We start from the raw sequence: 25,906 nt of genomic DNA, 5'->3' as shown, positions 1-25,906 counted from the left end.
TCCATCGAAAGATGAATGGATAAAGATGTGGTTTATGTATACAACGGGCTATTCCTCAGCCATTAGAAACGACAAATACCCACCATTTGCTTCGATGTGGATGGAACTGGAGGGTATTATGCTGAGCGAAGTAAGTCAATCAAAGAAGGACAAACATTATATGTTCTCATTCATTTGGAGAATATAAAAAATAGTCAAAGAGAATAAAGGGGAAAGGAGAGAAAATAAGTGAAAATATCAGTGAGGGTGACAGAACATGAGAGACTCCTAACTCTGGGAAACGAACAAGGGATAGTGGAAGGGAAGGTGGTGGGGGATTGGGGGTGACTGGGTGATGGGCACTGAGGGGGGCACTTGATGGGATGAGCACTGGGTGTTATGCTATATGTTGCAAATCGAACTCCAATAAAAAATATATTAAATTTTTTTTAATTTTACAATTACAAGTTATAAATATATTCTTCATTTTTGACTTCCTTTATCTGTATTCAATTTTATTTTTGTAAATATATGTGTATATATATTATATATATATAAATTTTTCTTTTTTATACCATTGGAATTTAGTATCTTTTAACACAGAACAAAATACACTCAGGATCAAGTGGATCACCCTGTTTTATCCACTCTGTGAGATTATATTCTCTCATTACCACCCATTCCACCACCCCCCCATTCTTTCTCTCTCTCTCTCTCTCTCTCTCTCTCTCTCTCATTTTTCTTTTCTTTTTCTTTCTATTTTTTCTATCATTTTCTGGTTCCTGAACTATTCAGAATTGTCTAGTCTGTATTTTGTTTGGGTCATCGTTGACATTTTTGACTCTGCACACTTGTACAGTCATTCTTCACTGGACAAAAAGATTAGAAAAAGGAATTTACAACAAAAGAAAGAACCAGAGGTAATACTCTCTGCCACAGATATAATGAAAAAAAAAAAAACTACCTATGAAGCTCCTACTGTGTGCCTGGCACTGGGGATACAAGACAGAGAAGGCTGCTGCTCTCCTGGAGCTTACATTTCAGTGGCGACACAGGCAATGAGCAAGAAAGGAGGCCAACTAAAAAAATAATATCAGGTAGCAGTAAGCAGCAAGGAGATAATGAAGCCAATGGCTATGTTAGGGAGCTCCTCAGTGGTGTGGGGCTGCTATGGCTGTGTGATCTGTGAAGGTCTCTTTAAGGAGACACATTCAGACTGAAATCTGAATGAGTCAGAGGAAACTGCTTTCTAGGTGGAGAGCTAGCAAATGCTGAATCTCTTGGGCAGAATGATCTGTGGAGGAATCCAAAGAGGCCTGTGTGCATGGAGCAAAGTGAATGAAGGGGAAAGGTAGGGGTTGGACAGGGACTAGGCAGGAGCAAGTGGGGCAGTACCTGAAAGGCCACCCAAGAGGTTTGGTTCTGAGCTGAGGCAATGGAGAATCACCCAGGGTTCTCAGAGGAAGATATAATCCGGTGTCTGAATTACCTTTAGAAGACTGTGCCTCATGAAGAGGCAATATATGGTCAAAGGAAGAATTGGAGGCAGTGAGGATATTAGTAGGGTCCCGTGTGTGGTGGTGGCCTCTTGGGCCAGGGCAGTGGTGCTGGAGATACAGAGAATTGGTGGAACTTGGGGTATATTCTTTAGGACTCGCTAGTGGCCCAGAAGCCTGGGAGAGAGAATGAACAATGGAAGGAGATGAGGTTTCAGAGCTGAGCCAGCAGAAAACATGTCCAGTGCAGCAGCAGGTGCATCCTCGGCCTTCTCTCTTGGATCTCCACCCACACAGCTCACTTTGGGGCAGGTGGTCTTACCAATCATGCCTTTGAACTCTGGGACCACGCTAAAGATTCTGAGTCCCTTGAGGGCAGGAACCACAGCTTTGTGTTCAGTATGCTGTAGGCACTAGGTGTTAGAAATAATATTATCTGAATCTGCCATGAACAAAATCACAGAGCTGAAAATGAGTATCAAATGGGGTGGGGGCAAGGATCAGCAAGAACCAAGAGTGGGGCATCTGGCTGCACCATGGTTTTACTTTTGAGCACTGATGCCTGCCATCTGGAAAGCAGCAGTGCCTCCAAAGTGCAGCAATATCTTCCTGACCACGCTTTTCAAAACCTCTGAGAATGGAGATGAGAAATAAAGATTCCCAAGGGATTCCACTGGCATCTGGTTGCAGGAGTCTAGGTGGGTCAGTTGCCAACCCCCGAAACAGAACTTTACCTGATTTTTCTTATTCTGTCAGCCTCCCTCCTTATATATCATACATGTGAAGGGTGACAGCTGTCAGATTTCTGGCCCTTTACAAATTTGGATTTGTCCTTTAAAAGTGGTTTCCTTAAGCATTATGCCTGGAATTCAGCTGGCTTGTGTCTGAATGGATCAACTGACTTGCTTCTCCCAGGAATGCAAATCTGGGTAGAGCTTCATAAACAGAGAGGCAGGCTATTGCTGATGAAAGAGCATGCAAAACTCTTCACCAGGAACTCAGAAAACCACAAAGCTAGTAAATATGTTTTTCTATGAACATGCATGATTAAAATAAGTACTGAAATACCTGTTACCAAATTATCATTAATAAGAAAGTGTTGGGTCATTGAGAGCAAAAGTGAAAAGAATACAAACAGTTGGGCAGGAATTTAAGATATTGTGATTTAGGCCAACTCCAGTTTTATATATTTTGCTTCACTAGGGACTCTGCCTTTCTTTTACCTACCAGGCTTTTGTTAGAAAGCTTCAACCTGTGGCCTGACAACAATTTTTCATCTCACACCTCTCTCCTGCTAAAAATATGAAGGGAAAAACTGATTTATGCCTGTATTCTGCTGGTCCTCCAAAAAAGCCTTGGGTCTCTAAATGCCTCTTGCTTTGATAAAGAAACACTTTCTATATCGCATTTTTTTTTTCTCTGCACTACCTACCTTCATTTTAACCAGAAGAAGAGAGAGCATGGAGAGACATAGCTGGTCCAAGAGATAAACTTCCAACAGCTGGTTTTCACCTGACCTTCTTCTTTTACAAAATCCCTTCCTTATAAAGTAAATACTGGTGTGAAAGTGTAATCATCACCAAAAAATAAGGGAAATGAGTGCAGGGCATAGTGTCTCTCTCCACAGTGTCTCTCTCAGCACATCAAGAGATGGAACAGGTACACGTAAAATCAGGCATTCAAGCTATTTTGTCCTAAGTGCCAATGAATGGAGGAGGCCAACAGGGCTCTGGGATCACAGGAAGGTCATTCTTAAGAGCCCAGATAGAGGATAGAGCCAGATGAATGATGCTGACTATCATGGGAGTCCTTCTAGTTCTGTGGAGAGGGAGATGAGGGCAGTTGAAATACGGAGACAGCATGAGGAAAGGAAAGGAGAAAGCACATGGCAACTGTATTCATTTCCTGAGGCTTTCATAACAAATTACCATGACCTATATGGCTTAAAACAGCAAACATTTATTTTCTCACAGTGTGGAGCCTACAAGTCTGAAATCAGGTGTTGGCATGACCATCTTCCCTTATCTGGCTCCAGAGAGCACCCTCTCTCGCCTCTTTCCCATCTCTGCTGGTGGCCAGCAGTCCTTGGCATTCCTTGGCTTTCAGCCTTATCACTCCCATCACTGCCTCTGTCTTCACATGTGTGTCTCTAGGTCTCCTTATAAGGACAACAGTCCTTGGATTTAGGGCCCATCCCACTCCAGTATGACTTCATCATGACTCTATATCTGCAAAGGCACTGTTTCCAAAGTAAGGTCACATTCTGAAGTTCCAGCTAGACATGAATTTGCGAGGCACATTATTCAACCCACTACCATGAGCCTTCAGAAAACAGTTTGTGAGTGGAAAATCTGTCAGGGAATAAGAGCAGACAGAGGTCAGACTGAGAAAGATGCTAAGCACTACTTTACAGGCTGTCTTTCCCATGGGTAGAGATCATAACAACAACAGCTAATGTTTATATAGCACTTGCTATAAGCCAGGTGCCACTCTGAGGTGTGCGTGTACTATTAGCCTATTTACAGATGGGGAAACTGAGACACAGAGAGACTACATACCAGAAAGAAACAGAGCTGATATTTGGATCAAGGCATGGGCTGGAGAGCCCATGCTCTCATTCCCATTCCCTTTCCAAACATTTTTTAATGCATTTGATCAGAACAGGATATGCAGTAGTTTCCTACCACAAGGAATGACCTCGCAAGCAAAGGAGTAACCCATTGGCCTTTGGTCCACAGTAAATGTGACCATTTTGGGGGAATGGGAGTGCTAATTTTAAACTCCTAGAACCTTCAAGGATGGGGTTGCTTGGAGGGCTTATGAGCCATACCCATTCCCCTACCTACAGCCTAGATGGACAAGTACACCTGGCAATGCCCTAATCTTACCTGATCACCTTTCCTAGTGCTTTACAACTAGGATGACCAACCATCAGAATCTGCATGGGACTGAGGAGCCCCCTGGGTGTGGGAATTTCAGTTTAGAAACCAGGACAGTCCTTGGCAAACTGGGATTGAACTAGTCACCCTACTTATAGCCCCCCTTGTCATCTCCTGCCAGAAAAGTCTCTCTAACAAAGATTCTAGCACTCACAGAGAGAGAGCTCAGTGTCTTAATTGATACCCCTCATTTTTAGAGATGCAAATGATGTCTTGATTCTGGTCAGTAGGAAGGTATCTGGAAGTAGGCAGCACAGTGGTAAAACCTCATGGGAATGCTGGAATTATTTAGAATGGTGCGCTTTGTTTTCTTACAGGAGAAGAGGATGAGGAGGAGCCTGAGATGCCTGTGGGCCCCCGCCCACGACCACTCTCTGAGCTGCACCTTAAGGAAAAGGCAGTGCCCATGCCAGAAGCCAGTGCGTTTTTCATCTTCAGCCCCAACAACAGGTGTGTATGAATGGTGGGGAAGGTGGGACTCTGCTCTCTCCATGCCACAAGCACAGCAGATGCCAGCATCTTCCAATCTCTGAGTGGAACCTGGGACTTTCCCAGATCCCAACAACTTGTGTAAACAGGCACTGATTTAGGGAAAAGTATCCTGGATTCCAAATCAGTAGACCAATGTCTGTTTTTCCCTCCATTTTTTGACAGGTGTAAACTATTTCTGTAGTCTTTTGGTGATTACCCTTGGTGATCCACTAAGTCTATTTAACTTAACAAAGTCTAAAGTTAAGCAATATCCTAAACCTCCTCCTGCAAAATAGAAGGAGCTTTTACTATTTTAACTCCCCTCAGCCCCGCTACCTTACATGTTCTTATTGCTTGGTATTTTAGGCTTGATCTTTATTTTTAACTTAACAAGTTAGATATTATCATCATTATCATTATTATTATTATTAATAGGCAATGTAGATTTGGATTTTTTTAGAGATTTATGTTCTTTTTTTTTCTTTAAGATTTTATTTATTCATTCATAGAGACACAGAGAGAGAGAGAGAGAGAGAGAGAGAGAGGCAGAGACACAGGCAGAGGGAGGAGCAGGCTCCATGCAGAGAGCCTGACTTGGGACTCGATCCAGGGTCTCCAGGATCACGCCCTGGGCTGCAGGTGGCACTAAACCACTGCGCCACCGGGGCTGCCCTAGATTTGGATACAAATATACAACTTGCCATTTTACTTATTCATCATTTTTCTTGTACATCTCAGTCCATCATTCTGCCATCATTTTCTTTCTTTCTAAACACATTTTTTAGAAGCCCCTAGTGTTCCTTATGATAGAGTCATTTGGCCTTTGTTTATCTCTAATTGTTTTCATTTCTTGTTCTTGGAAGATAGTTTTGCTATGTACACAATTTTAGGTCAATAGAGTTTGTGTCTCAGTTCAACATAATATTAGACTGTACTGTTCCATTCCTACTATCATTCTTTTATAGATAATCTGCCCCTTATCATCAGCTGATCTGAACATCTTCTGTTGCCTTTGTGTTGTTTAGGTTTGCTACTACGTATCTAAATATTCTTTTCTTTCCATTTATCCTGCATGGGATGTTATGGATTTATCTTTTTCTCTGGTTCTTGAACAACAGTAAAAATTAGAAAAAGAATTTCTAATTCCTGAAATGTTGCATCCATAATCTCTTTCTCTCTAATCCTTCCTTCTGGCACTCCAATTAAATATATGTCAGACCTTCTCATTCTGTCCTCCTATCTCCTACTGTGTCTTGCAAATCTTTCACCTCTTTGTCTCTCTTTTGGTATTCAGGGTAGTTTCTTCAGATATATCTTCCAATTTCTTCATTCTCTCTTCAACTTTGTCTATGTTACTGTTTAAACCAATTTTTTAAAATATTTTATTTATTTATTCATGAGAGACACACGGAGAGAGGCAGAGCCATAGACAGAGGGAGAAGAAGGCTCCCTGCGGGGAGTCTGATGTGGGACTTGATCCCGGGACCCTGGGATCATGACCTGAATCAAAGGCAGATGCTCAACCATTGAGCCTCCCAGGTGCCCTAAACCTTTTATATCAACTTACTCTTTTTTCTTTCAAACAGTTCCATTTGATGCTTGATTTTCCAGATCCATCTGTCTATATATACTACTTCCTTTGTTGATTCATCATCTTCATGCTCATCATTTGTTCTGTTAAATATTCTGTCTGCATTCTCTATCTGATATGTCCAGTATACATAGTCTTTGGGCGGGGGTTCGAAAGCACTTATTTGTAGTTTCTTCTGATTTACCATCTTAGTGGCCCATCCTCTCTTATATGCTTAAAGATCTTTGATTGTGACCTCAATACATCATCTTAATTGGTGAGATTCTTGTGGATCTAAATTAAGATTGGGAAGCTTTCTTCAAGATGCTTCTAAAGGATGTTGGCTCAGTCCTAGGCTTCTGTGTCCTGCCTCATATCTGGCTTGAAATTCAGTTTCCTGATAGCAGTTTTACTACTGGCATCTATCCTCAGCCAACTCTATCTTTCTTGGCTGCCTATCACACAGACCCTGGGTCAGTGGATTTGTTAGTTTGAAAGGGATAATCATTGCAAACATCCTAACTCTAATGAAGCCAGAATTATCTCAAAGGGTTTACCCTTCCCAGGATTTGCTGCTTCCACAGCAGTTGGGTCTCTCAGAGCACTTAGTCAACCAACAATGCTGTGAACAGAAGTCTAAAAGCCTGGATTCAAGCCCTGAAACCACCTCCACCCCCACCACCCCCACCACACACACACACACACACACACACACACACACACCACTCTACAAGCTGTCTTTCTAGACCAGCCTATCCTTCTCAGGTTTCAGTGTTCTTATCTATAAAATGGAGATAATAACACCATATCCCCTTCCTAAGCTGCCAGTAAGAGATAGTGTATAAGACACACTTGGCATTCAAAGATCTAACATTTGTGGCACTGTCAGTGAATGCTCAGAAGTCCATACATGTAGTTCTTTGTAATTATGCTGAAGTGTAGAATTGAATGGCATGCCTTGAAGCTATTACACAGGAACAAATTGCCTAGCCAGAATGTAGGTTTAGCTGGCTTCTCACCATCCACATCTCTGGGTGGCTCTGTCATTCCCTATACATAAAAATATGAAAATCTTATAAAATGATTTTTTAATGACGTGACAAAGAAGTCCCCCCCAAAAAAGCCAGTTGTTAATGTTACAGAAGTATATGAAAATTTGGGGATTCACCAAAGTCTCAGATGTAACCCACCAAAATGTCAAAAACTTACTGCCTATGAAAGTGCTTTAGAACTGAAAAGTTCTGTGCAGATGTGCCTCACAGTGAGGGGCATGGAGAGGGGTGAGATGTGGTTGTCATTACCCAGCAGCAGTAAGACATCGGGTAAAAAGCCCATCCCCAAACTAACAAGCACCTTTCACAAGCTGAGAGGAGTGATGAGTTCCAGAGACCTGGAAGCTGCTTTCCTTGCCTTCCTGACATGCTTCTGTCCTCTCTTCCACCCCACGCAGATTTCGCCTCCAGTGCCACCGCATTGTCAATGACACGATCTTCACCAACCTGATCCTCTTCTTCATTCTGCTCAGCAGCATTTCCCTGGCAGCTGAAGATCCCGTCCAGCACACCTCCTTCAGGAACCATGTACGCATTCCGTTTTTTTCCCCTGCACCTCTTCCTCCCGGGAATGGGACTGGGCCCACAGCTCTGCTACTGACCTCAATCAGGATCCCAATTCCAAATATTATAATCAGATGCACAATAAACATTCTTGAAGACACTAAGGCTTTGGTAGAAACCATCAAAAACAAATAAGAGAATATGTACCAAATGCCTCAGGCTGGCCTGATTGGCAAACTAGGATTCTCATTGTCCTACGCATGTTTCCATGAAAGCTCTGATTCCTTGTATGCTTAGTAAGAAAAAGTAGCCACTGACTTCCAGCATTGCTCCCAATAAACCCTGAGGGACACAGGGGGAGCCTTGGCAAACAGGTGCCAATGGTGAGGCTGACCTTATATAAAGGATAGCTTCAGTGACCTTGTGTAGGGGAGAAAACTAAATTTAGAGACCCACCCAAGGCTCTGGTGAACCACATTAAAGGCTAGAGTAAGAATTGTTATATCTCGAAGCCTTAAAACTTTGTAAAAATCCCAACCAGGTGGGCATGAAGAGGAGTCCACCGACCTAAAGCCTTACCCATGCCAAACAACTTGGTGGTCCTGCAGCCTGCTTGATCCAGAGTTTTCTTAGAAAGATGTTGGTCCTAGGTCTGATCCATCATCTGGTGGATGAGACCATGTAGTCTGCCCCAAGCCTAGGCAGTCCTCACCTGGAAGATGCTCCCTCCCATGCCCCAAAGAACACACCAGGATTTCCACCAACATGAGAAGCTAGCTGAGTCACACCAACGTGAGTTAAGCATTTGGCATTTTCCTGCAATAAAAAGCAAACCCTACTCTCTGTCTTTTTGACACACATCCCAGTGGTCTGATTGGAGTTTGTAAGTAAATTGGATTAATGAGAAAAGCATCCAACCAAATGCTGCCCAGACCCAGGACCAGTTGAGTCCTGCCCTGGGGGCTCCCCCTCACAGTCTGGGGACTTCATCTGGAGCCACTAAGCTGCCTGAGGCCAGCCCTGCTTCAGGATCCAATGTTGTGTATATATACTACTCATCTCCTAACTCACTTCCATATGTCTCCATGTGGGAAAGCTGATGTGATGTGTAGTGTGGTTCTGGAGCTGAACTCTCCTTCCAGCCTGCTTCCCTCCCTTCCCACCCCATCCCCACCCTGTTTCTTTTTGTTTTGCAGATTCTGTTTTATTTTGACATTGTTTTCACTACCATTTTCACCATTGAAATTGCTCTGAAGGTAAAGCCCCAACCCCTCTCTCCTCTTCCCATCCTCTAGGAGCCGGCACTAGCTCTCTGTCGCTAACACACATGCTTCTGTTGGTGTCAAGTTCACTCTCAGAGCCACTAATCCAATTGTGCTTATTTTTCAGATCCTAGGCAATGCAGACTATGTCTTCACTAGTATCTTTACATTAGAAATTATCCTTAAGGTAATGCAATCTGAGCAATGCACTCTCTGTCTCTTTCTCCCATCTATCTCTGCTGTATCTGCCTATCTCTCTTCTCTCTTGTTTCTTTCACTCTCTCTTTTTTACTTTCAGTCCTGAGATTGGAAGAATTAGCGCCCCTCACTTTGTGCTATGTGCTTTGCTCAGGCTCAGAAGCAAAAGAAACCCACCCCTATTGCTGTGCTTCCTCGCAGTCTGGAAGAGGCATATGACTCACAGTGTCAACACTGATGCTGTCCTATCGCCAGGTTTGGCAATGTGCCAGACTCCAACCCCCACTAAGCCCCACACACCCACATATACCCCATCTCCGGTAATTGATGACTGACCCCTGCTTAGAACTCCTTTCCCTCATCCTGCCCAGAAGAGATGCTGCTCAAACTCCAAGAGTGGAGAAGCTCATGGGGCATGGACAATCACTTTGTCAAAAAATCAATTTGTCAACAAATTGTCAATCCCTTCCTCAGCATTAGTGACAAGCACCAGAGCTTGGCCGGAGTTGGGCCTGTGTGATAGTAAGCATAGGCCTAATGCAAGATTTGGGACCAGTCTTCCAATGAGGGCTTTTAACAGACAACTGTAGATTACTTCTGAATCCTCAGTTTCCTACTGAAAAGCTTTGCTACAATGCCCTTTGCCCTAAGCATGGAGGAAGGAAAATTGTACTAGAGAGCTGAGCACAGGGGAGAACCAAGAGCTGAAAGAAACTGGAGCACCCAGTTCCCAAGCCCCAGTCCTGAGAGCTCACCAGCCCAGCCCTGCCTGCAGCTGGCCGCCCCAGGGTCTATGGCCATGATTGCAGAACTGCTACAGACATATCCTTTCAGTGGAGCCCACCTCTAAGAGCATGGGAATGAGAGAGATTGTTTTCTAAGTTTTACTTTATTACTTATATGAATTTATCATTACTATAATATTTATATTTATTTTATTATTTCTAAGTTTTTCTGGCATACTTCTGAGCCTCTAAAATAATGCATAGTCAAGCCACTCCACCTGAGACTCAGGGTGTGAGTTCTGAGACCCGGGAAAAGTGTATTTCAGCATTTGCTGCCTCCTCAGAACCACAGAATGTATTTTACCATTAGTGTGAACAGAAGGGCTGTAGGCTCTAAAGCATATGCTTCAGTTTGGTGTCTTCTTCCTGGATGATGACCTAAGACTCCTCCTCCCAAGGAGTCCAGGCTCCCTTTTCCCCCTTCCTGGGGGTGCTGCAAGCCACTGTCCACACTTGACCATGTGCCACAGCCAGCCTATAGACACACCCTTCCTCGCTAATGCAACTCCCAAGTCATGACCCAACTCTTTAATGCACATGACATCCTGTCACATCCAGATAGAAGTTGAGTGGTGCAGTTTGGGGTGCCTCCACTGTGTCTTTCTCTCCAAAAGGCTGAGCTGTCCAGACCCCCACCTTCTATCCCTGGTTCCAGTGACCAAGGGTATTCCTTGGGTTTTCTCTTCTACTCAACGACAGTGGATCTGACCAGGCCCTGATTCCTGGGGTGGGGGGGAGCCAAGAGCTGCCTGGCTGCATTAAGATATACTCTGTAAAACCCTCTTTCCATGACGGGCACTGAGGGGGGCACTTGACGGGATGAGCACTGGGTGTTATTCTGCATGTTGACAAATTGAACACCAATAAAAAATAAATTTATTATTTAAAAAAAAAAAAACCCTCTTTCCATGGTGAGCTGAGTTCTCCTGGTCTTCAGACTCAGGGAGACACACAATTATCCAAAACTCCTTCCCAGGACAAGAAAAGCTCTGAGTACCAGTTCTCAGGATTACTCCACAGAGCTCCCCTCATGGATTTCAATGGTGCTATTTTTCCTTCAAGGTTGCCATGCAAGCAGAAGTGAAAGGTCTCTTTGCAAGCATTGTCATAAGATCCTTCCTTCTTTTCACCCTCTCCCTCTTCTACTCCCTTTGTGACTCAGCGTGCTTTTAAATATAAACCCCAGTCCCCACACCACTTCCTTGCACCTCCTTCCACTGGGCCCCTCTGCCTTGCCCGATGGCTCAGCTTCCCACCGTCCAAGGGGTATTTAGTCTCAAGAACAATAGAAAGACCTGGGGACATTTGGCCATGACGGTTGGCCTGCATACTGCAAAGGACTATCACATAGAGGAGGAACCAGGCCCAGTGAGTACAAGTTACAAGATGCATCTAGTAACTAGAAAAGCTCCTGGGCATGTGGTGGTCACCTGTGGATGGACAGAGGGGTTTTCCTACCCTTCCAGCTCAGTCAGTCAACAATCTTATGCCCACCTTTTTTCTTCCTTCTGCCTGAAAATACCCCAGCAATAGACTTTTCCTATGCAATGGCTTAGAACATTAAGGGAGCAGGAACTAAGTGGATGGCCATCAGCCAAACAGGGTAAAGGAAGGACACTTTGCATTGGATACCTGAACCTGGCCTCTTCTGTTGTCTTAAATGCCTAGGATAATTTTCAAATAAATTCTCCATTTTTTCAGCATCTACTTGCTCTTTCTCTCCTGACCAGTCTTCCTCTGGCTCTACCTAGGCATGTGTCACCCCCACCCACTACATACACACACACACACACACACACACACACACACACACACACACTTTCTGGAGTACTGGTCTCATTCTAGGTCTCCTAGAACCCCAAAGTCAAAGGACAGGCATCGGCACTGTGAGTCCCACAAGTGTACCTATTCAGGGAGTGCTCTTCCTGACTGTGGAGGGCTCTGTGGTGCTCAGTAGTATCCTCACAATTTCCAAGCTAGGAGTGAGGCAAGGTCAGACTCAGCACCTTCTCTAAGACTGAAAGTGAGATGGCTGGGGAAGGTGCTTGGCCTTCTGCAGGCACAGGGACTCTTTAGTTAAATGAACCATAGGAATCCCAAGTCCAGTCTCTAGAGTCCCAGATCTTTGGCGGGAGACAGGACAGCAAGCCCCTCCAGATGGTAGGCCTTCAGGAGAAATCTCCAACTATATTCCCCTCCAGCCTTTTATATAATATACCTACTTCTAGAAACTGTTGCAGGACACAGGTGCCTGAGTCCTCTGTGACCCCCTGCAGCAAGAGATAAATGGAAAGAATTAGGTTGCAAGAGCTATTTTTGCCAGTTTCTTTTATGTTTGCTTTTGAATTGCTCTGCGGACACACTGCCCTAGGCATGCTCTAATTCCAAAGAGATAAACTGGACCCCAGATGACCAGGGAGCCATTCTGAGTCTCTCAGCCACCAGCTCCAAATTGTTCCCTTTGACTGATGCTTCACGGCCCATGGCCTTTTACAACCCTTAACCTGGAAATCTGCTGGCTCCTAATTCAAGTTAACAGAATTGGAAAGGCTATTCGTTGAGCGTCTACAGTGGCTATATATTGAGCTCAGAGAGAAGTAATAATAGCCAAGCCCTGTAAGAGCGATCACCATCCCAGGTGCTCCTATTTTAGTCTTCAAAGGGCCTACATGTTGTTTTTCTGTGTGTGCCTAACAAAGACAGGGAATAGTATGCCCGGATATCTATTGCTGCTGTCCATGAGGACATTGGACATCCTTATATAGGAAGAATCCAGAATTCAAGTCTGGACTATCTGGCTCCAAGTTCAGTTCTTTATGGTGACAAATAATACTTAGATTAAGCTTAGTATTTCCAGGGTAGTGTGTTTTACCTGTAAAAACTCATTTGATGCCTACAACACTATAGGGTAGATACTATCATTACCCTCATTTCTCAGATGAGGAAACTGAGACACAGAGAAGTTAAGCAACTTGCTCCAGGACATACAAATAAAATATGGTAGATTTGGGATTCAAACTAGGCAGCCTGGCTCCAGAGCTTATGCTTTTAACTATGGAACCACATTGCCCCTCTGAACACACAGCTCTGGCCTCAAAGAACATCATCAGTTTAGAAGCAAGATAATAAAACTGAGTTTAGAATATGTGGTATAGATCATAAACACTAATTAAGGTTAGGAAGCGAAGGGATGCTATTTGCCAAAATTATTGGTAGAACTTCTCACTGAGCTCTGGGGTGACCAGCTGTCCCGGTTTGAGACTGAGGAATTGCCTAAGTGGGACACAGGACTTTTGGTATTAAACCAGGAAAATCCTGGGGAAACCAAGACAGTTGGTCACCCCATTGGGCATAACCCATTTTTCCCCAGATGCCTAGTATCTGAAGCTGGCCCTGAGAGTTGACAGAATTTAAAGAGGAGATTGGGAAGTTTGTATCCAAGGGCAACCTGGTCTGGGCAGTGTCAGCAAAGGGCCCCTCAGGGCCAGAGTCATGGACATGTGATGAGGAACAGTGGAAAATGAGAGAGGGATGGCAGTGCGCAATTTGAAAGGGCTTCAAGTATAGGATGGAAGAGTCTGGTGTGGCCTAATAGGTAGAAGGAGCCACTTAACCATCTCGAGCTTGGAACTGTGTGGTGGTTGTATAAATGGTTACAGAATGCTGTCCTTGATCTTGCCTCTCCTTCTGCAGTCCTGCCTGCCCCTAGTCCTCTCACTGCTCTTCAGCTTGCCCTGCCCAAGGGATACTGTGGGAGGAGAGGGAGGCATGAGGGGATCTCTGGAACTTGGGCAGGGAACACTAATGTTTGTGTTTCTCTGTACCTCCCTGCAGATGACTGCTTATGGGGCTTTCCTACATAAGGGCTCTTTTTGCCGGAACTACTTCAACATCTTGGACCTGTTGGTGGTCAGCGTGTCCCTCATTTCCTTTGGCATCCAGTGAGTAGGGCTCCCTCAGGCCCAGATGGGGACACACAATTGGAAATGGGTGTCAGAGGGGATGACCAAAACTCTGGAGGGCATTCCTGCATGGCCACCAGTGTGACTGTGACAGGAACGGGGTGGAGCCCCTGACTTGTACAGCCTGATGGCTTTTTGTACACGTCCTTAATGGTGTGACACTTTAAATATCTGGATCTTGCCATCACAGGTAGGGCCAGGCCCAGTTATAATGAGAGGAATGTCTCTAGGGCTTTCCCATTTCCTCCACGACACGCTCAGTGCCCTTGGCTATCCTCAGCTCCAAGGGCCTGCCATTGCCATGACCAGCTCTGATCTTCCTCCTTCCCTCTCTCTCTTCAGTCAGAGAACCTGATGAGAAGAAGATGGGTGGGGGAAGAAAGAGAAAGGAAATTAGATTCTGAATCTATTCTGTATAGTGGAATTACCTGAGTAGTTTCAGGGAACACATTTGCCCCGGATCCCTCTCCCCAAGTTTTTATTTAGTTGGTCTAGGGGTACAGGCTGGGACTTTAAGAATTTTAAAAGCTCTCCAGGTGACTCCATTATACAGCCAAGGTTGCCAATTTGCTCGTATTTAAAAGGACCTGATTACTAGTTTTTCCCATGTTCTATCTGCTGCTAATGTTAACCCTTCCCTTCAACTTCGAAGCACTTTTACATGCATATTCTTCTACACTCCTCGCAAAACAAAAACAAAAACCTATAAGGCAGACAGGGCAGGGGACTGTTACCACCATTTTATAGACAGGAAAATGGAGGTTCAGGACATGAGATTTACCCAAGGTCATACCAATGGCACAAGAAAGGAGTCTCTCTTTCCAAGGATGTTTTCGTGGTAAGCCTAAAAAGAGTGGACATTGGACATGAGGAGTAAGACCCTTTCTGTGATCATCAGTTGTATCAGCTGTCTGCCTGGGAGCCCACAAGTCTAGATTCTATCAGCCCAGCCCTATCACTAAACTACTATTTAACTGTGAACCAAGAACCCCCCCTCTCCTTTTAGTCTGTGCCTTCCCCACCTACCTCCAACCTTAAAAATCCCTTCCATTGCCATTCAGTGCAAACAGACTCCCTCCCTGAGACACTGGGATAACTAGGAATGCCCTTTGAGCCCTTTGGAATAAAAGAGCCATGAAAAAAAAAAAAAAAAAAAGAGCCATGAACTAGAGAAATCAGATCTTTCTACCAGCTCCCTCTTGAGCACATTATCCTAACCTCATGTAGAATGAAATCAGCATTTGCTGATGTGTCATACATTTTTTAGGTCCCAAGGTGGGTATGAGAATCTCCAAAAGCTTGAGAAGATATCTCAATCAGATGGGTAGTGTGTAAGATAGACCCTACCTGGGCTGGGTTGATGAATAACTGCAGAAACCATGTAGGCTTCCTGCTGAGTGGTTTGTGGGGAGAACTGCACCCTGGTGCCTCATTTCCACTGGCAAACAGCAAAAGCCTGAGGCTCCCAGAAATTTTGGCCAGGCCCTAGCATCCAGGTGTGTGGAACCTGCTGTGTAGAATCCGTTCCTTCAAGTCCTAAGTGTTCTATGAACCAGTGGGTTTTATATGCACACATAAAGGGCGACTACCTAGGGACACATGTTTGGAGATAACACCAGAATATCCTCTCCCACACCCATCACCTCCAGCCAACAAGATCTGAAACTCCATCACCTGTATAGCATTTCTTCAAGCTCAGTGATGTCTTCATCAGACATAGTAACAAAGCTACCATTTATTCAGCTCATAATATGTGCCCAGCACACCGCTAGATGATGCAGGTATGTTTCCTCATTTAATCCCTGCAACAACCTTATGAGACCCACTTTACAGATGAAAAACTAGGGTTCAGAAAAGTTAGGAAATTTATCCTCGGTGAATTGACTGTTAAGTGGCAGAGCTGGGGTTTCTCTTTTCTTTTCTAAAGCTCTCCTGAGTAGCCCATTATATTGCTAATGATTCATGGTAAACATATTATTCATATTATTTACATACCAACAAGAAGTCCCAAGCAAGTTCCAGGCTCTTCTAGGGGCTGGAGAATAGTCCCAGGATGAGAAAGTTCCCAAAACAGACTTTATATTTTCTCAAGTTTACCTGGGTTCAGCCTGTCAACACACTCCCTCACCACATGATTTCCTGCTCCACTAAAACAGCTTACTCTCCTGCCCTGTTTCCCTCTCCCAGGTCCAGTGCAATCAATGTGGTGAAGATTTTACGAGTTTTGCGAGTCCTCAGGCCCCTGAGGGCCATCAACAGAGCCAAGGGGCTAAAGGTGAGAAGCATGGGCCTTGGTGGGAAGCCATCAGTACAGCAAGCATCTATCTGGCTATGGGTTGGTGGAAATTAAGCAACAGGATGGGGAGGCTGGAGGGAGGAAAAATGGCCAGAGCAGGTGGCTGCTGTGTTGGAGCCTGGACTCTCCTGCCTATACCACCAGTTCCACTTCACAAAGAAAGAGAACAAGGACAGGCAGCCAGTCACTTAAAATCAGAACTTCTAAGCAAAACTCTCACAAAAAGGAGATGCACACACAAGCCCTGGGCCGCACATAATGAAGAGGTCCCCATGCTTCTACTCCTATAAAATGGGAAGCTAGCAGGGCTTTTGTCCATGGAGTCACCTAGAACCCATCAGGGGACTTTGAATTCCATTGGATTCCATCACTATGTGAACCTGAGAAGGTACTTTGCCTGTTTGAATCCAATCTTCCCTCTTGTGGCAAAGGGGCTGCTCATGCAAACTCCTCAGAAAGGCTCGTCGCTTGGCTAAAGGAAGCTCAAGCTGCAGGCACTCCTGAAACTCTTCTCTTCCCACTGCAGCACGTGGTTCAGTGCGTGTTCGTCGCCATCCGGACCATCGGGAACATCGTGATTGTCACCACACTGCTTCAATTCATGTTCGCCTGCATTGGGGTCCAGCTTTTCAAGGTAATATCTTGGCTCTGATCTGTGCTCCTGCTTCCTTCCCCTCCTGTCAGTGTTCCTGAGAAAGAGAGCTGACAGATACAACAAAAAGAGGACAGCGGCCCGGATCAGACTTGGGATGAGCGGAACCTCAATCTTCCTCTCAGCTTAGCCCAGGGAAAGAGGAAGAGCCTAGAAGGAGGTGCTCTCTACCAAGCCAAGGACCCTTCACCCTCACAGCACAGCCTGCCCTTCCTTCTAGCAAGAAAGGGAGAGGGACTCTTATTCTCTAAAACCTCATGTCAGTCACCTGCTTAAAACCCACAGTGGTCCCCCATTATCAACAGCATCAAATCCACCCATCTCCACCTAGCTTTCTGAGCCCTGCATCCACCCAGGCTCTCTCTCACTGCTTCTAGGTTCCTTGGCTATTGATTTCTGCTCTTTCTGCTCAATCCTTTTATTTTTGCTGTTCCCCCATCTGAAGCATTCTTCCCCCTGCCCTCTCCCACCAACTATGTAAATTCCCCTGATTTCCTCCCATCTAATTTATCCTTCCAAATCCCGTTCCACTTCCACCTTCTTTGGGCCAGCCAAAAGAGTCCAGCTTTCATGGAGTAGAGTCCCCTCCCCCCCCCCCTTTTTTAAATTTCAGTGGTACTTGCAGCACTAAGCATCTTTATTTGCTGACTGCTTTGTATATGCGAGTCATATCTTCCTGATTAGATTCTGCTCTCCTTGCATTTTCATTCCCAAGTTCCTAGCACAGTGCTGGGCTATAGAGATGATCACTAATCAATTTTTGACTGATTCATTGATTAATGAACATCTCCAATCACTTTGTTCTTCTGCCTTCCAGGGAAAGCTCTACACCTGTTCAGATAGTTCCAAACAGACCGAGGCGGAATGCAAGTGAGTACAAGCTGGAGGGCAGCCAGCACCGAGGCTAGTTAACTCTGGGAGGTTGGTAATTTGGCCTGAGAGGAGGGACAGCCCGTTCTTTCTGAGATGGCACTGACAGCTGGACTTTTACCCATGGGTAATTTGATCACATTGACATGACATGTAAGATTATCTATTCTTGAAAGGTATACCCACTGAAGTTCTTCCCAATGGCTAGCACTGTGGGATTTAAGTCTGGCCAGTCTCATCCCACCCAGCAAGCCAGGAGTCATTGGTGGGTCACATGTGAATGGAGACGAGAGACCAGAGAATTAACTCTTCTTTCTTTTTCAGGGGTAACTACATCACATACAAGGACGGGGAGGTTGACCACCCCATCATCCAACCCCGCAGCTGGGAGAACAGCAAGTTTGACTTTGACAATGTTCTGGCAGCCATGATGGCCCTTTTTACCGTCTCTACCTTTGAAGGGTGGCCAGAGTGAGTATACAAATCAAGTCCTGTCCACTCTGATATAAGAGGCCAAGACATTCCCTAATGTTTATTACTGTCCACACTCCTTCCCAGAGGTCATACTTACCTGTGTCCTTCCTAAGCAATGAGGTTTTATTCTAGAACAAGCCTCGTACCATAGTCATTGCTGAAACATAGACCCTTCTTTTTCTAGAAGATGTCAACATTTCAGAAAGTCCAACCAAAAGTGAGCTGCTTTTAACTCCCCTTCTCTACCTCAGAGTAAGCCACAATTATAGGGGTCTTTGTCATTACTCTCATGGCATCTAGGAGTGGAGTGAGTTTGTCCACTAGATTACCAGTGAGTTTCTCCCTGGATTACCATAGAATTCAAGATTACTACTCCCAACATGCACTTAATGTGGGTAGAAATGACAGAGATATTTGTTTTTTAGACTCTACCCCAATCTCCTTAGAAAAAAAAAAACTTGCCTATAATTACAGTGAGAAGTAAGAAAGGGATGGAAGCCTGAGTCTAAATTCCTCTGCAGAGATAATGCCTCGATCAGCCAGGCTGGCCTTTTATACTGCATCACCTCTACTAGACAGCTTGTCCATTGGTGTTCCATATATCTTGTATAGACACCTGCTTCCCCATGCCCTCTACCTGCTGTATTCCAGGGAAATTATTGTTGAAAAGTTAGAAAATTCTAAATATATCTAAGTCAGTAATAGCACATGGATCTGAGATGAGAGTCACCATTCTTATGTGGTAAATATAGATAATACCTAGAGAATAACAGAATAGTGTAGAGAATAACAAAGGAAAGAGAGGAGATAATCCCTGTCCATGAAGAGAAACAAATGTAATGGGCACATAGTCCAGGCCCAAACAAATGGCATACATATGTAACCTACCTAAGTATGAATCCAAACCTTTGTTGATAATCTGAATAATCCTGGGTCATTTTTCATCTAGTATTTTTATCTAAATGGATATTTGCTCTCAGATAGATTTATTTTAAGTTCACTATAACATCCTCTGAGTCTATGCCAGTTTGCAAAGCTATTTCAATATTTACTAATGTTTCCAGTATTTGAAGTCAATGTCCATGACTCATTTTACATTAAAATAACTCTTGACAGTTCCAGAACACCCTCATATACATTATGTCAACCACCCTGTAAGGTAGGAAAGTTAGGAATTATTGTCTTCATTTTATAGATGACGAATCTGAGGCTCAAAGAGGCTTATTTGCTCATGGTCCCATACCAGTAAGTGGCAGAGCTAGGCCTTGAACTCAGATCTTCTGACTCCCAGCCTAGAACTGTTTCCAGCTCCCCTGATCCAAGGATCCCTAAGAGAACAGTGGTGCCATCATTCCACAGAGGTGACACTGCTTCTCTGCTTCCCTCTGTGGGGCCTGTCTCCTCCTGCAGGCTGCTGTACCGTTCCATCGACTCCCACACAGAAGACAAGGGCCCCATCTACAACTACCGTGTGGAGATCTCCATCTTTTTCATCATCTACATCATCATCATTGCCTTCTTCATGATGAACATCTTCGTGGGTTTCGTTATCGTCACCTTCCAGGAGCAGGGGGAGCAGGAATACAAGAACTGTGAGCTGGACAAGAACCAGGTAGCTTCCTAGGAAGGAGAGGAACAGGTGCCAGGGCAGGGGGGAGCAGAGCTAGGTGAGAAATGACAGCAGTTGGCAGCTTGTGGCCCACCCAGAAGAGAAGCTGTAGTCAGAGAAGAGATCTCCATGCAGATACTAAGATCATCTGTCCATTCCTCAATGAGGGAATAGGGCTGTCAGTCTTCTGCAAGAGCCCAGACAAAAGAAATGCAAATGCCTGCAGATCCTGGATCTGACAAGTGCATTCAGCCAACAAATATTTGTTAAGCATCTACTTAAGGGACTCTATGATAGATTCTGTGGAGAAAAAAACTTCATGCCCTACGTCTCAGAAGTTGACAAGTCAGAAAGTTGCCCACGTGGGTTGGCACACTGATAATGAAGAAAGAAACTAGAATGATGAGGGAGTGAGAGTTTCAGGGATGGGGAAGAGAAGGGCTTCAGAAAACCACTAGTAAATGGTTCCTTAAGTAAAACACAAAAGCCTGTGCATGAGGTGGGGACAAGAAAGAGGCTTACGTAGGAATGATAATGGTAATGACAGTATTGTAAGATATTCTGTTGGTCTATAAGAAAGAGCTGGCAACTCCATCAGTGAGGAATGAAGCTATTACAAGGGCTGCAGCATATGGTCACTGACATCACTTCCCCAACTAGGCTCTCTGATGGGAAGAGTCAGGGGGAACTATATTCCTGTCCATAAGTGACTTAAGATCTTGTATGGGAAGGCACATGGCACAAGACACACAGCACTACACCAGTTAGGCAAGCTGGACCCCTCATGGGTTTTGATGTCAACCTCTTGGGTTTAGACTCATCATTCTTGCTGCTGTATTGCCTTCGGGTTAGAAGTGAGATGGGAAAGAAGGGAGCCAATTAGAAAGTGTAGATGAGAGTTGATTAGAGCCTGATCTACTGTCAGGTTAATGATAATGGTGGTAGGCATAGTAATAAGAGGAAATAAAATTGGTCAGGCCTACAGATTGGATGAGGAGGCTGAGGGTAAATGAAAAGACTAGAGTGACTCCCCAGTTTCTGATGTGGGAATCTGGGCCTGGTACAGAGAAATGAGTTGGATATGTGCTGGATTCCCAGGAATCTAGCTAGCTCAAGATCTACCCCCTATCCTTGAACTATGTCTTCTGATATGTGGACATATAGGTAAATAAGGAAGATTGACTTAGGACAGGAAGGAAAGGAAAAGCTGAGAAGTGCTCGCCCCTCAAGGAGAGTCTATGGCATAGGAAAAAATCAATGGGAAGACCAACTGTCCATCATTCAGTAAGTATTTATCAAATGCCAACTAAGTGTCAGCAGTATACCAGGCATTACCAAGTTGAAAAAAGGAGACACAAACCTCTTGACTAAATCTTGGTAAGGAGACTGACTAGAGGTGATTCTTTCTCTGACTGAGGGAGTGATATAGGGGGGAAAAAAGTCCAAATAACATCGCAAACCTGTAAATGAGCCAGAGAAATAGATTATTTCTGTGACTCCCTAGGTGTGTGGTTTCATCCACATCCTACCTCCTCTGCCATCTCCACACATATCATCCAGGTTACTAATCCCCTCTCTTCATTCCCACCCCACCTCTCCTCCTGCCTCCCTCCCAGCGACAGTGCGTGGAATATGCCCTCAAGGCCCGGCCCCTGCGGAGGTACATCCCCAAGAACCAGCACCAGTACAAAGTGTGGTATGTGGTCAACTCCACCTACTTTGAATACCTGATGTTCGTCCTCATCCTGCTCAACACCATCTGCTTGGCCATGCAGGTCAGTCTGAAGGGGTCCCTAGATCCATGATCCCTGTAGGAGGGAGAATGCTAGGGAAGGATATGAAGTGTAGAAGAGCTGCATGGCTGTCTCCAGAGTGTCACCTTCTTGTTGGCCAAGAGGGGGGAAAAAACAGAACAAGTGTCCCTTCTCAAGGATGTGCTCCTCTCTGGGAACTTATAAGAGAATCCATAGAGGCCTGGGTTAATAAAATGTTAAGAGTGAGGGAAATGGAGAACACAGGGGGAGCTTGAAGAGTTTGTTATTATGAGGCATGTTTATAGAGATTGATTCTATATCCACCTGTCTTCAGGGAGGTCAACTTGTGCTTGAGCTCTCTTGAGAACTGGAAGTCTCCATAAAGTTGTCATAACCAGTCAAAGCAGGAACACAGAACTCTGCCAACATGTGTTTTCAGAGCTAGCAGAAAAGGGCAGAATTTGCAGGATTTCCTGAGTCCAGCTGGCTGCCCATGGAGATGAAAATGGCCTTCCAGGGCTTGGTTCAAGGAAGATCTCTGTTGAGAGGAGGGTGGTAAGGAGTAGGGCTGTCCCTGCCTCATTTTCACAGTCCTTCCCCTCCCCTCAGCACTATGGCCAGAGCTGCCTATTCAAAATTGCCATGAACATCCTCAACATGCTCTTCACTGGCCTCTTCACCGTGGAGATGATTCTGAAGCTCATTGCCTTCAAACCCAAGGTAGGCCTCTGAAAAAGGTGTCTGGTCTGTAGGCACTGAAGGGATAGAGAAGGGGAAGAGGAATGCAAATACTGAAAGAAGGAGAGTGAGGGGCAGAAATAATCAGTGAAAGACCCCATCTTCTTGGAAGATAATTGTTGCAACTCCTAAATTGTTGTACCAAATTGTTGTACAACTCCTAATTGAGTTGTACCAAAACAACCCCTTGAAATAGAGTCTCCGCTCTAGTCTGTGGCTGGAAAATATAGGAAACAGATTCCTCCGTGAGCCAAGCTTCTTCTTCCAAGGAGGCAGATGATGGTCCTTCTTCACCCCTTTCCCACCCTGTCTTCACCCTCATCCCCCAGCACATATTCTAGAAGAACTATGCCCACAGACTGGCAAGCCAAACCTCTTCACAACCAGCCCCCCAGATTCACTCAGGCTGCTGTTCTACTCTTCTCTCACTTCATCAGCCATACAGACCACTCTCATTGCAAAAGGACCAGTCAGGGCTTCATTTGCTCAGGGCTCAGTGTTCCAGCCTATGGGGTCCTCCTGTTCATTATTCTCTTGCACTTTCCAGTACATGAAGGACAAATGTCTGTGGTTTGCTACTTGTGAGCAATTTCTGGAAAAAGAGGCTAGGAGAAGGATTAGAACCATTGGCTGAATGAGGCAGGATAAGGAAGGTGGGATTGGCTGTCACCTTGGATTCTCTGTGCCCTTGCTAACCAGCCCACCCCTATTTTCCTGGGTAATGTAGGAGTAAACTGACCTGAGCATCACACACCGTCTTTCACCCCTGAAGACAGGTCAGAATCATTGGCATCCATTGGCTTGGGATTCACAACACAGGCACCTACTTCTGAAGGAGGGTATAACTGCAACTCAGTGGCTCCCCTAGCTAGCTCAACTCCTTTTGGAGAGCAATGAGAAGGAAAGCGTTTGTTCTAAAATAATTATATGGTAATAGACTTGAGGAAACCTCTCTTGCTTTTTGAGCGTTCTCTCCCCCTCCTTTACTGTTTTTATAAATACAACATAGATCAACAAGAGACAAAAAGGAAGGGTCCTTATCTATATATTCCATTTTTATTCAAAATTTTACTTGTCCTGGGATTAATTGGGGCAGGGGGAGTGCTTCTGGGCTGTTGGATCCATATTCCTTTAACAAGATGTCTATCATCTTCTTTGAATTAAAATTCAACTAACATTTCTGAATAACCTACATGTGCTACACATACCTCATTGCATGTAATCCTCAAAACACCCTCAAAAGCATCCTCATTTTAGGGAAGAGGGAAGTGAAGCTCAGAGCAATTAAGTATACTATTAATTAATTACACCATTATTAAGTGGCAGAACTGGTAATAAAACCTGACTTTTTAGTTGATGTAATTTCCACCACTCCAAGCTATTAGCAAGCATCTTCCATGCCAGGTGTTCTGCTGGGTGCTTTTCAGAAAGAAGGAAACAACCTTTGAGGGACTTCAAAGATATTCTTGCAATGCTGATTCCTTCTCTCAAAGAATGCCTAGGGGTCTTGGCTAATTTTCAGAGAATAAGACTCCTAATAAATGTCATTTGGTGATAATAATGGTGTTTCCTACCTCCTCCAGGGTAGTAAGTATACTCTTTTCACTTTCCATTCCAAGCCCAGTCTAATTCAGGGGCATAAATTTTGTCCTGACCTAGAAAAGACCACTGAATGTCCCTGGTCACCTTCCATAGGGACCATGGTACCTCTGCTTACCTGTGGTCCTATTCCAAACCATGTGGCCTGGCAGTACTGACAGGTTCACAGCCCACAGCAACGTGACCAGTGAGGCTGGGAATGCAGGTTCATTGCCAAGTTGAGCTTCAGTCGCAGATGACAGCCTCTAACAGGGAAACTGGCACCACTTTTACCTCATTTCATGAGACATATGGTTTAAATATTTCAGAGCCTTGAGTCATTCCACAGTTGACTCAGATGTGTCTCTCATGATGTCTGATGCAGTCTGTAGAGCCCTGCAGTGGACTTTGTGAATTATACCTCATGACCACAGAAGATATATTGGGCAAACCTGCCCTACAAAGCAAATGAAATTGATCCCTACAGGGTCCTCAGCCTGAAAGACACCCTGCAGATCAAGAAATAAGCCATTTCCTAGGAAGTAGCTAGCTGTAATGGTCTAAAGCATAAAGTGACTGCTAGGTTCCTCAATCCCTAGTTTTCTATTGTGATAAGATAGAGTAAAATAAGAAAGACTTTTCCCAAAGAAGTACCTGGGTCCTACATGATTGTGTAGGACCAAGTTGGCCAGCATGGAAAAGTCTTGGTTAGAATTGTCTGAAGGTAACTAGATAACTGGGTTGTTCTCTTAATAGTGAATTGAAATGCATCAGCAAAGACACACACAAAAAATTAAGATATTCTTTATGATAAGCACTGAAAAATATCTAATGCCTCAGAATAAATCTAACAAAAAATTACTAAGATCTCTGCAGAGAAAACTATAAAATTTCATAGAAAGGAACTAAAGAAAGCTAAGTAAGTTGAGAAATATATCGTGTTCATGAATTGGAAAACTCAGTATTATAAACATGTCCTTTCTCTTTAAACTGATCCAAGGATTCTGAACATCCTAGTGAAAACTCTAGATTAGACGTTACCCAGAGTGAGAACAGCAGGAGAAAGGGAAGCTGCCAGCAAACCCTTTCTCACTGATAGGAAGACCCTGGGTGGTCCCAAGGCTGAAGCCCACTTGGGCAGCTCTGACATCACCATGGAGCGAGAGAGGCAAGAACCTGGTTCCAGAAGCAGTGCCAGTCACAGATACTCCACTGTTAACTACAGGTTTTAGTACCAGAAGGGGTGGTGATATCACTTGGTTGCCTGGGATTTGCTGTTGACAATGACTCAGCAAGCACCATGAGGAGGGGAGGAGGGGAGGGGCTTCAGGTTTGCTCTCCTTAGCCCAGGAAGGTAGGAGTTCTCCCAGTGAAAAAGGCTCCTGACTACTCTGCTCCCTGTAAACTTTCACGTGGGTCATGAAGAGATGAAGAAGCAGGTCTGTATCTCCCTCAGGGGAGGATGCTGGAGGGGATTTGACTCTGGCAGCTCTCTGTGATCAGAGCCATGGCCTCCCCTTTCGGGTTTCTCCCAACTTGAGAATAGTCTAGAAAGGTGAACAGAACCAAAGTAAAATCGCTCATTGACCTTCCTGCCACCCCAGGCTTCTTGAATAAGAGCAGCTGAAGCCTTGGGACTTACTTTCATGATGCAGGACAAATTAGGGCCCAGAGGCATTTCAAACCTAAGGGATCAAGCAAGGTCTTTGGACCAGTT

General features: G+C 44.6%; 1 protein-coding gene across 39 annotated transcripts in view; it reads left to right on the top strand.

The window, feature by feature from the left end:
* Window positions 1-25,906, top strand: part of CACNA1C (calcium voltage-gated channel subunit alpha1 C) — a 747,770-nt gene that overhangs the window by 638,780 nt on the left and 83,084 nt on the right. For 24 of the 39 annotated variants that reach the window (XM_038576273.1, XM_038576274.1, XM_038576270.1 and 21 more), the window contains 11 exons: window positions 4,732-4,864; window positions 7,906-8,035; window positions 9,208-9,267; window positions 14,091-14,197; window positions 16,406-16,493; window positions 17,041-17,148; window positions 17,984-18,036; window positions 18,361-18,507; window positions 19,921-20,122; window positions 21,736-21,894; window positions 22,483-22,593. In XM_038576273.1, the coding sequence (XP_038432201.1) occupies window positions 4,732-4,864; window positions 7,906-8,035; window positions 9,208-9,267; window positions 14,091-14,197; window positions 16,406-16,493; window positions 17,041-17,148; window positions 17,984-18,036; window positions 18,361-18,507; window positions 19,921-20,122; window positions 21,736-21,894; window positions 22,483-22,593 (1,298 nt within the window). Of the gene's footprint in view, window positions 1-4,731; window positions 4,865-7,905; window positions 8,036-9,207; window positions 9,268-9,400; window positions 9,461-14,090; window positions 14,198-16,405; window positions 16,494-17,040; window positions 17,149-17,983; window positions 18,037-18,360; window positions 18,508-19,920; window positions 20,123-21,735; window positions 21,895-22,482; window positions 22,594-25,906 lie in introns of all 39 variants that reach the window. The other 15 variants (XM_038576272.1, XM_038576282.1, XM_038576279.1 and 12 more) reach the window with 1 other exon arrangement.

Source organism: Canis lupus, chromosome 27 (genome assembly GCF_011100685.1).
Source record: "Canis lupus familiaris isolate Mischka breed German Shepherd chromosome 27, alternate assembly UU_Cfam_GSD_1.0, whole genome shotgun sequence".
In the NCBI taxonomy this organism is placed as follows: domain Eukaryota; kingdom Metazoa; phylum Chordata; class Mammalia; order Carnivora; family Canidae; genus Canis; species Canis lupus.
Note: the sequence above shows the minus strand (reverse complement) of the source record. Positions and strands in the feature narration are given on the sequence as shown.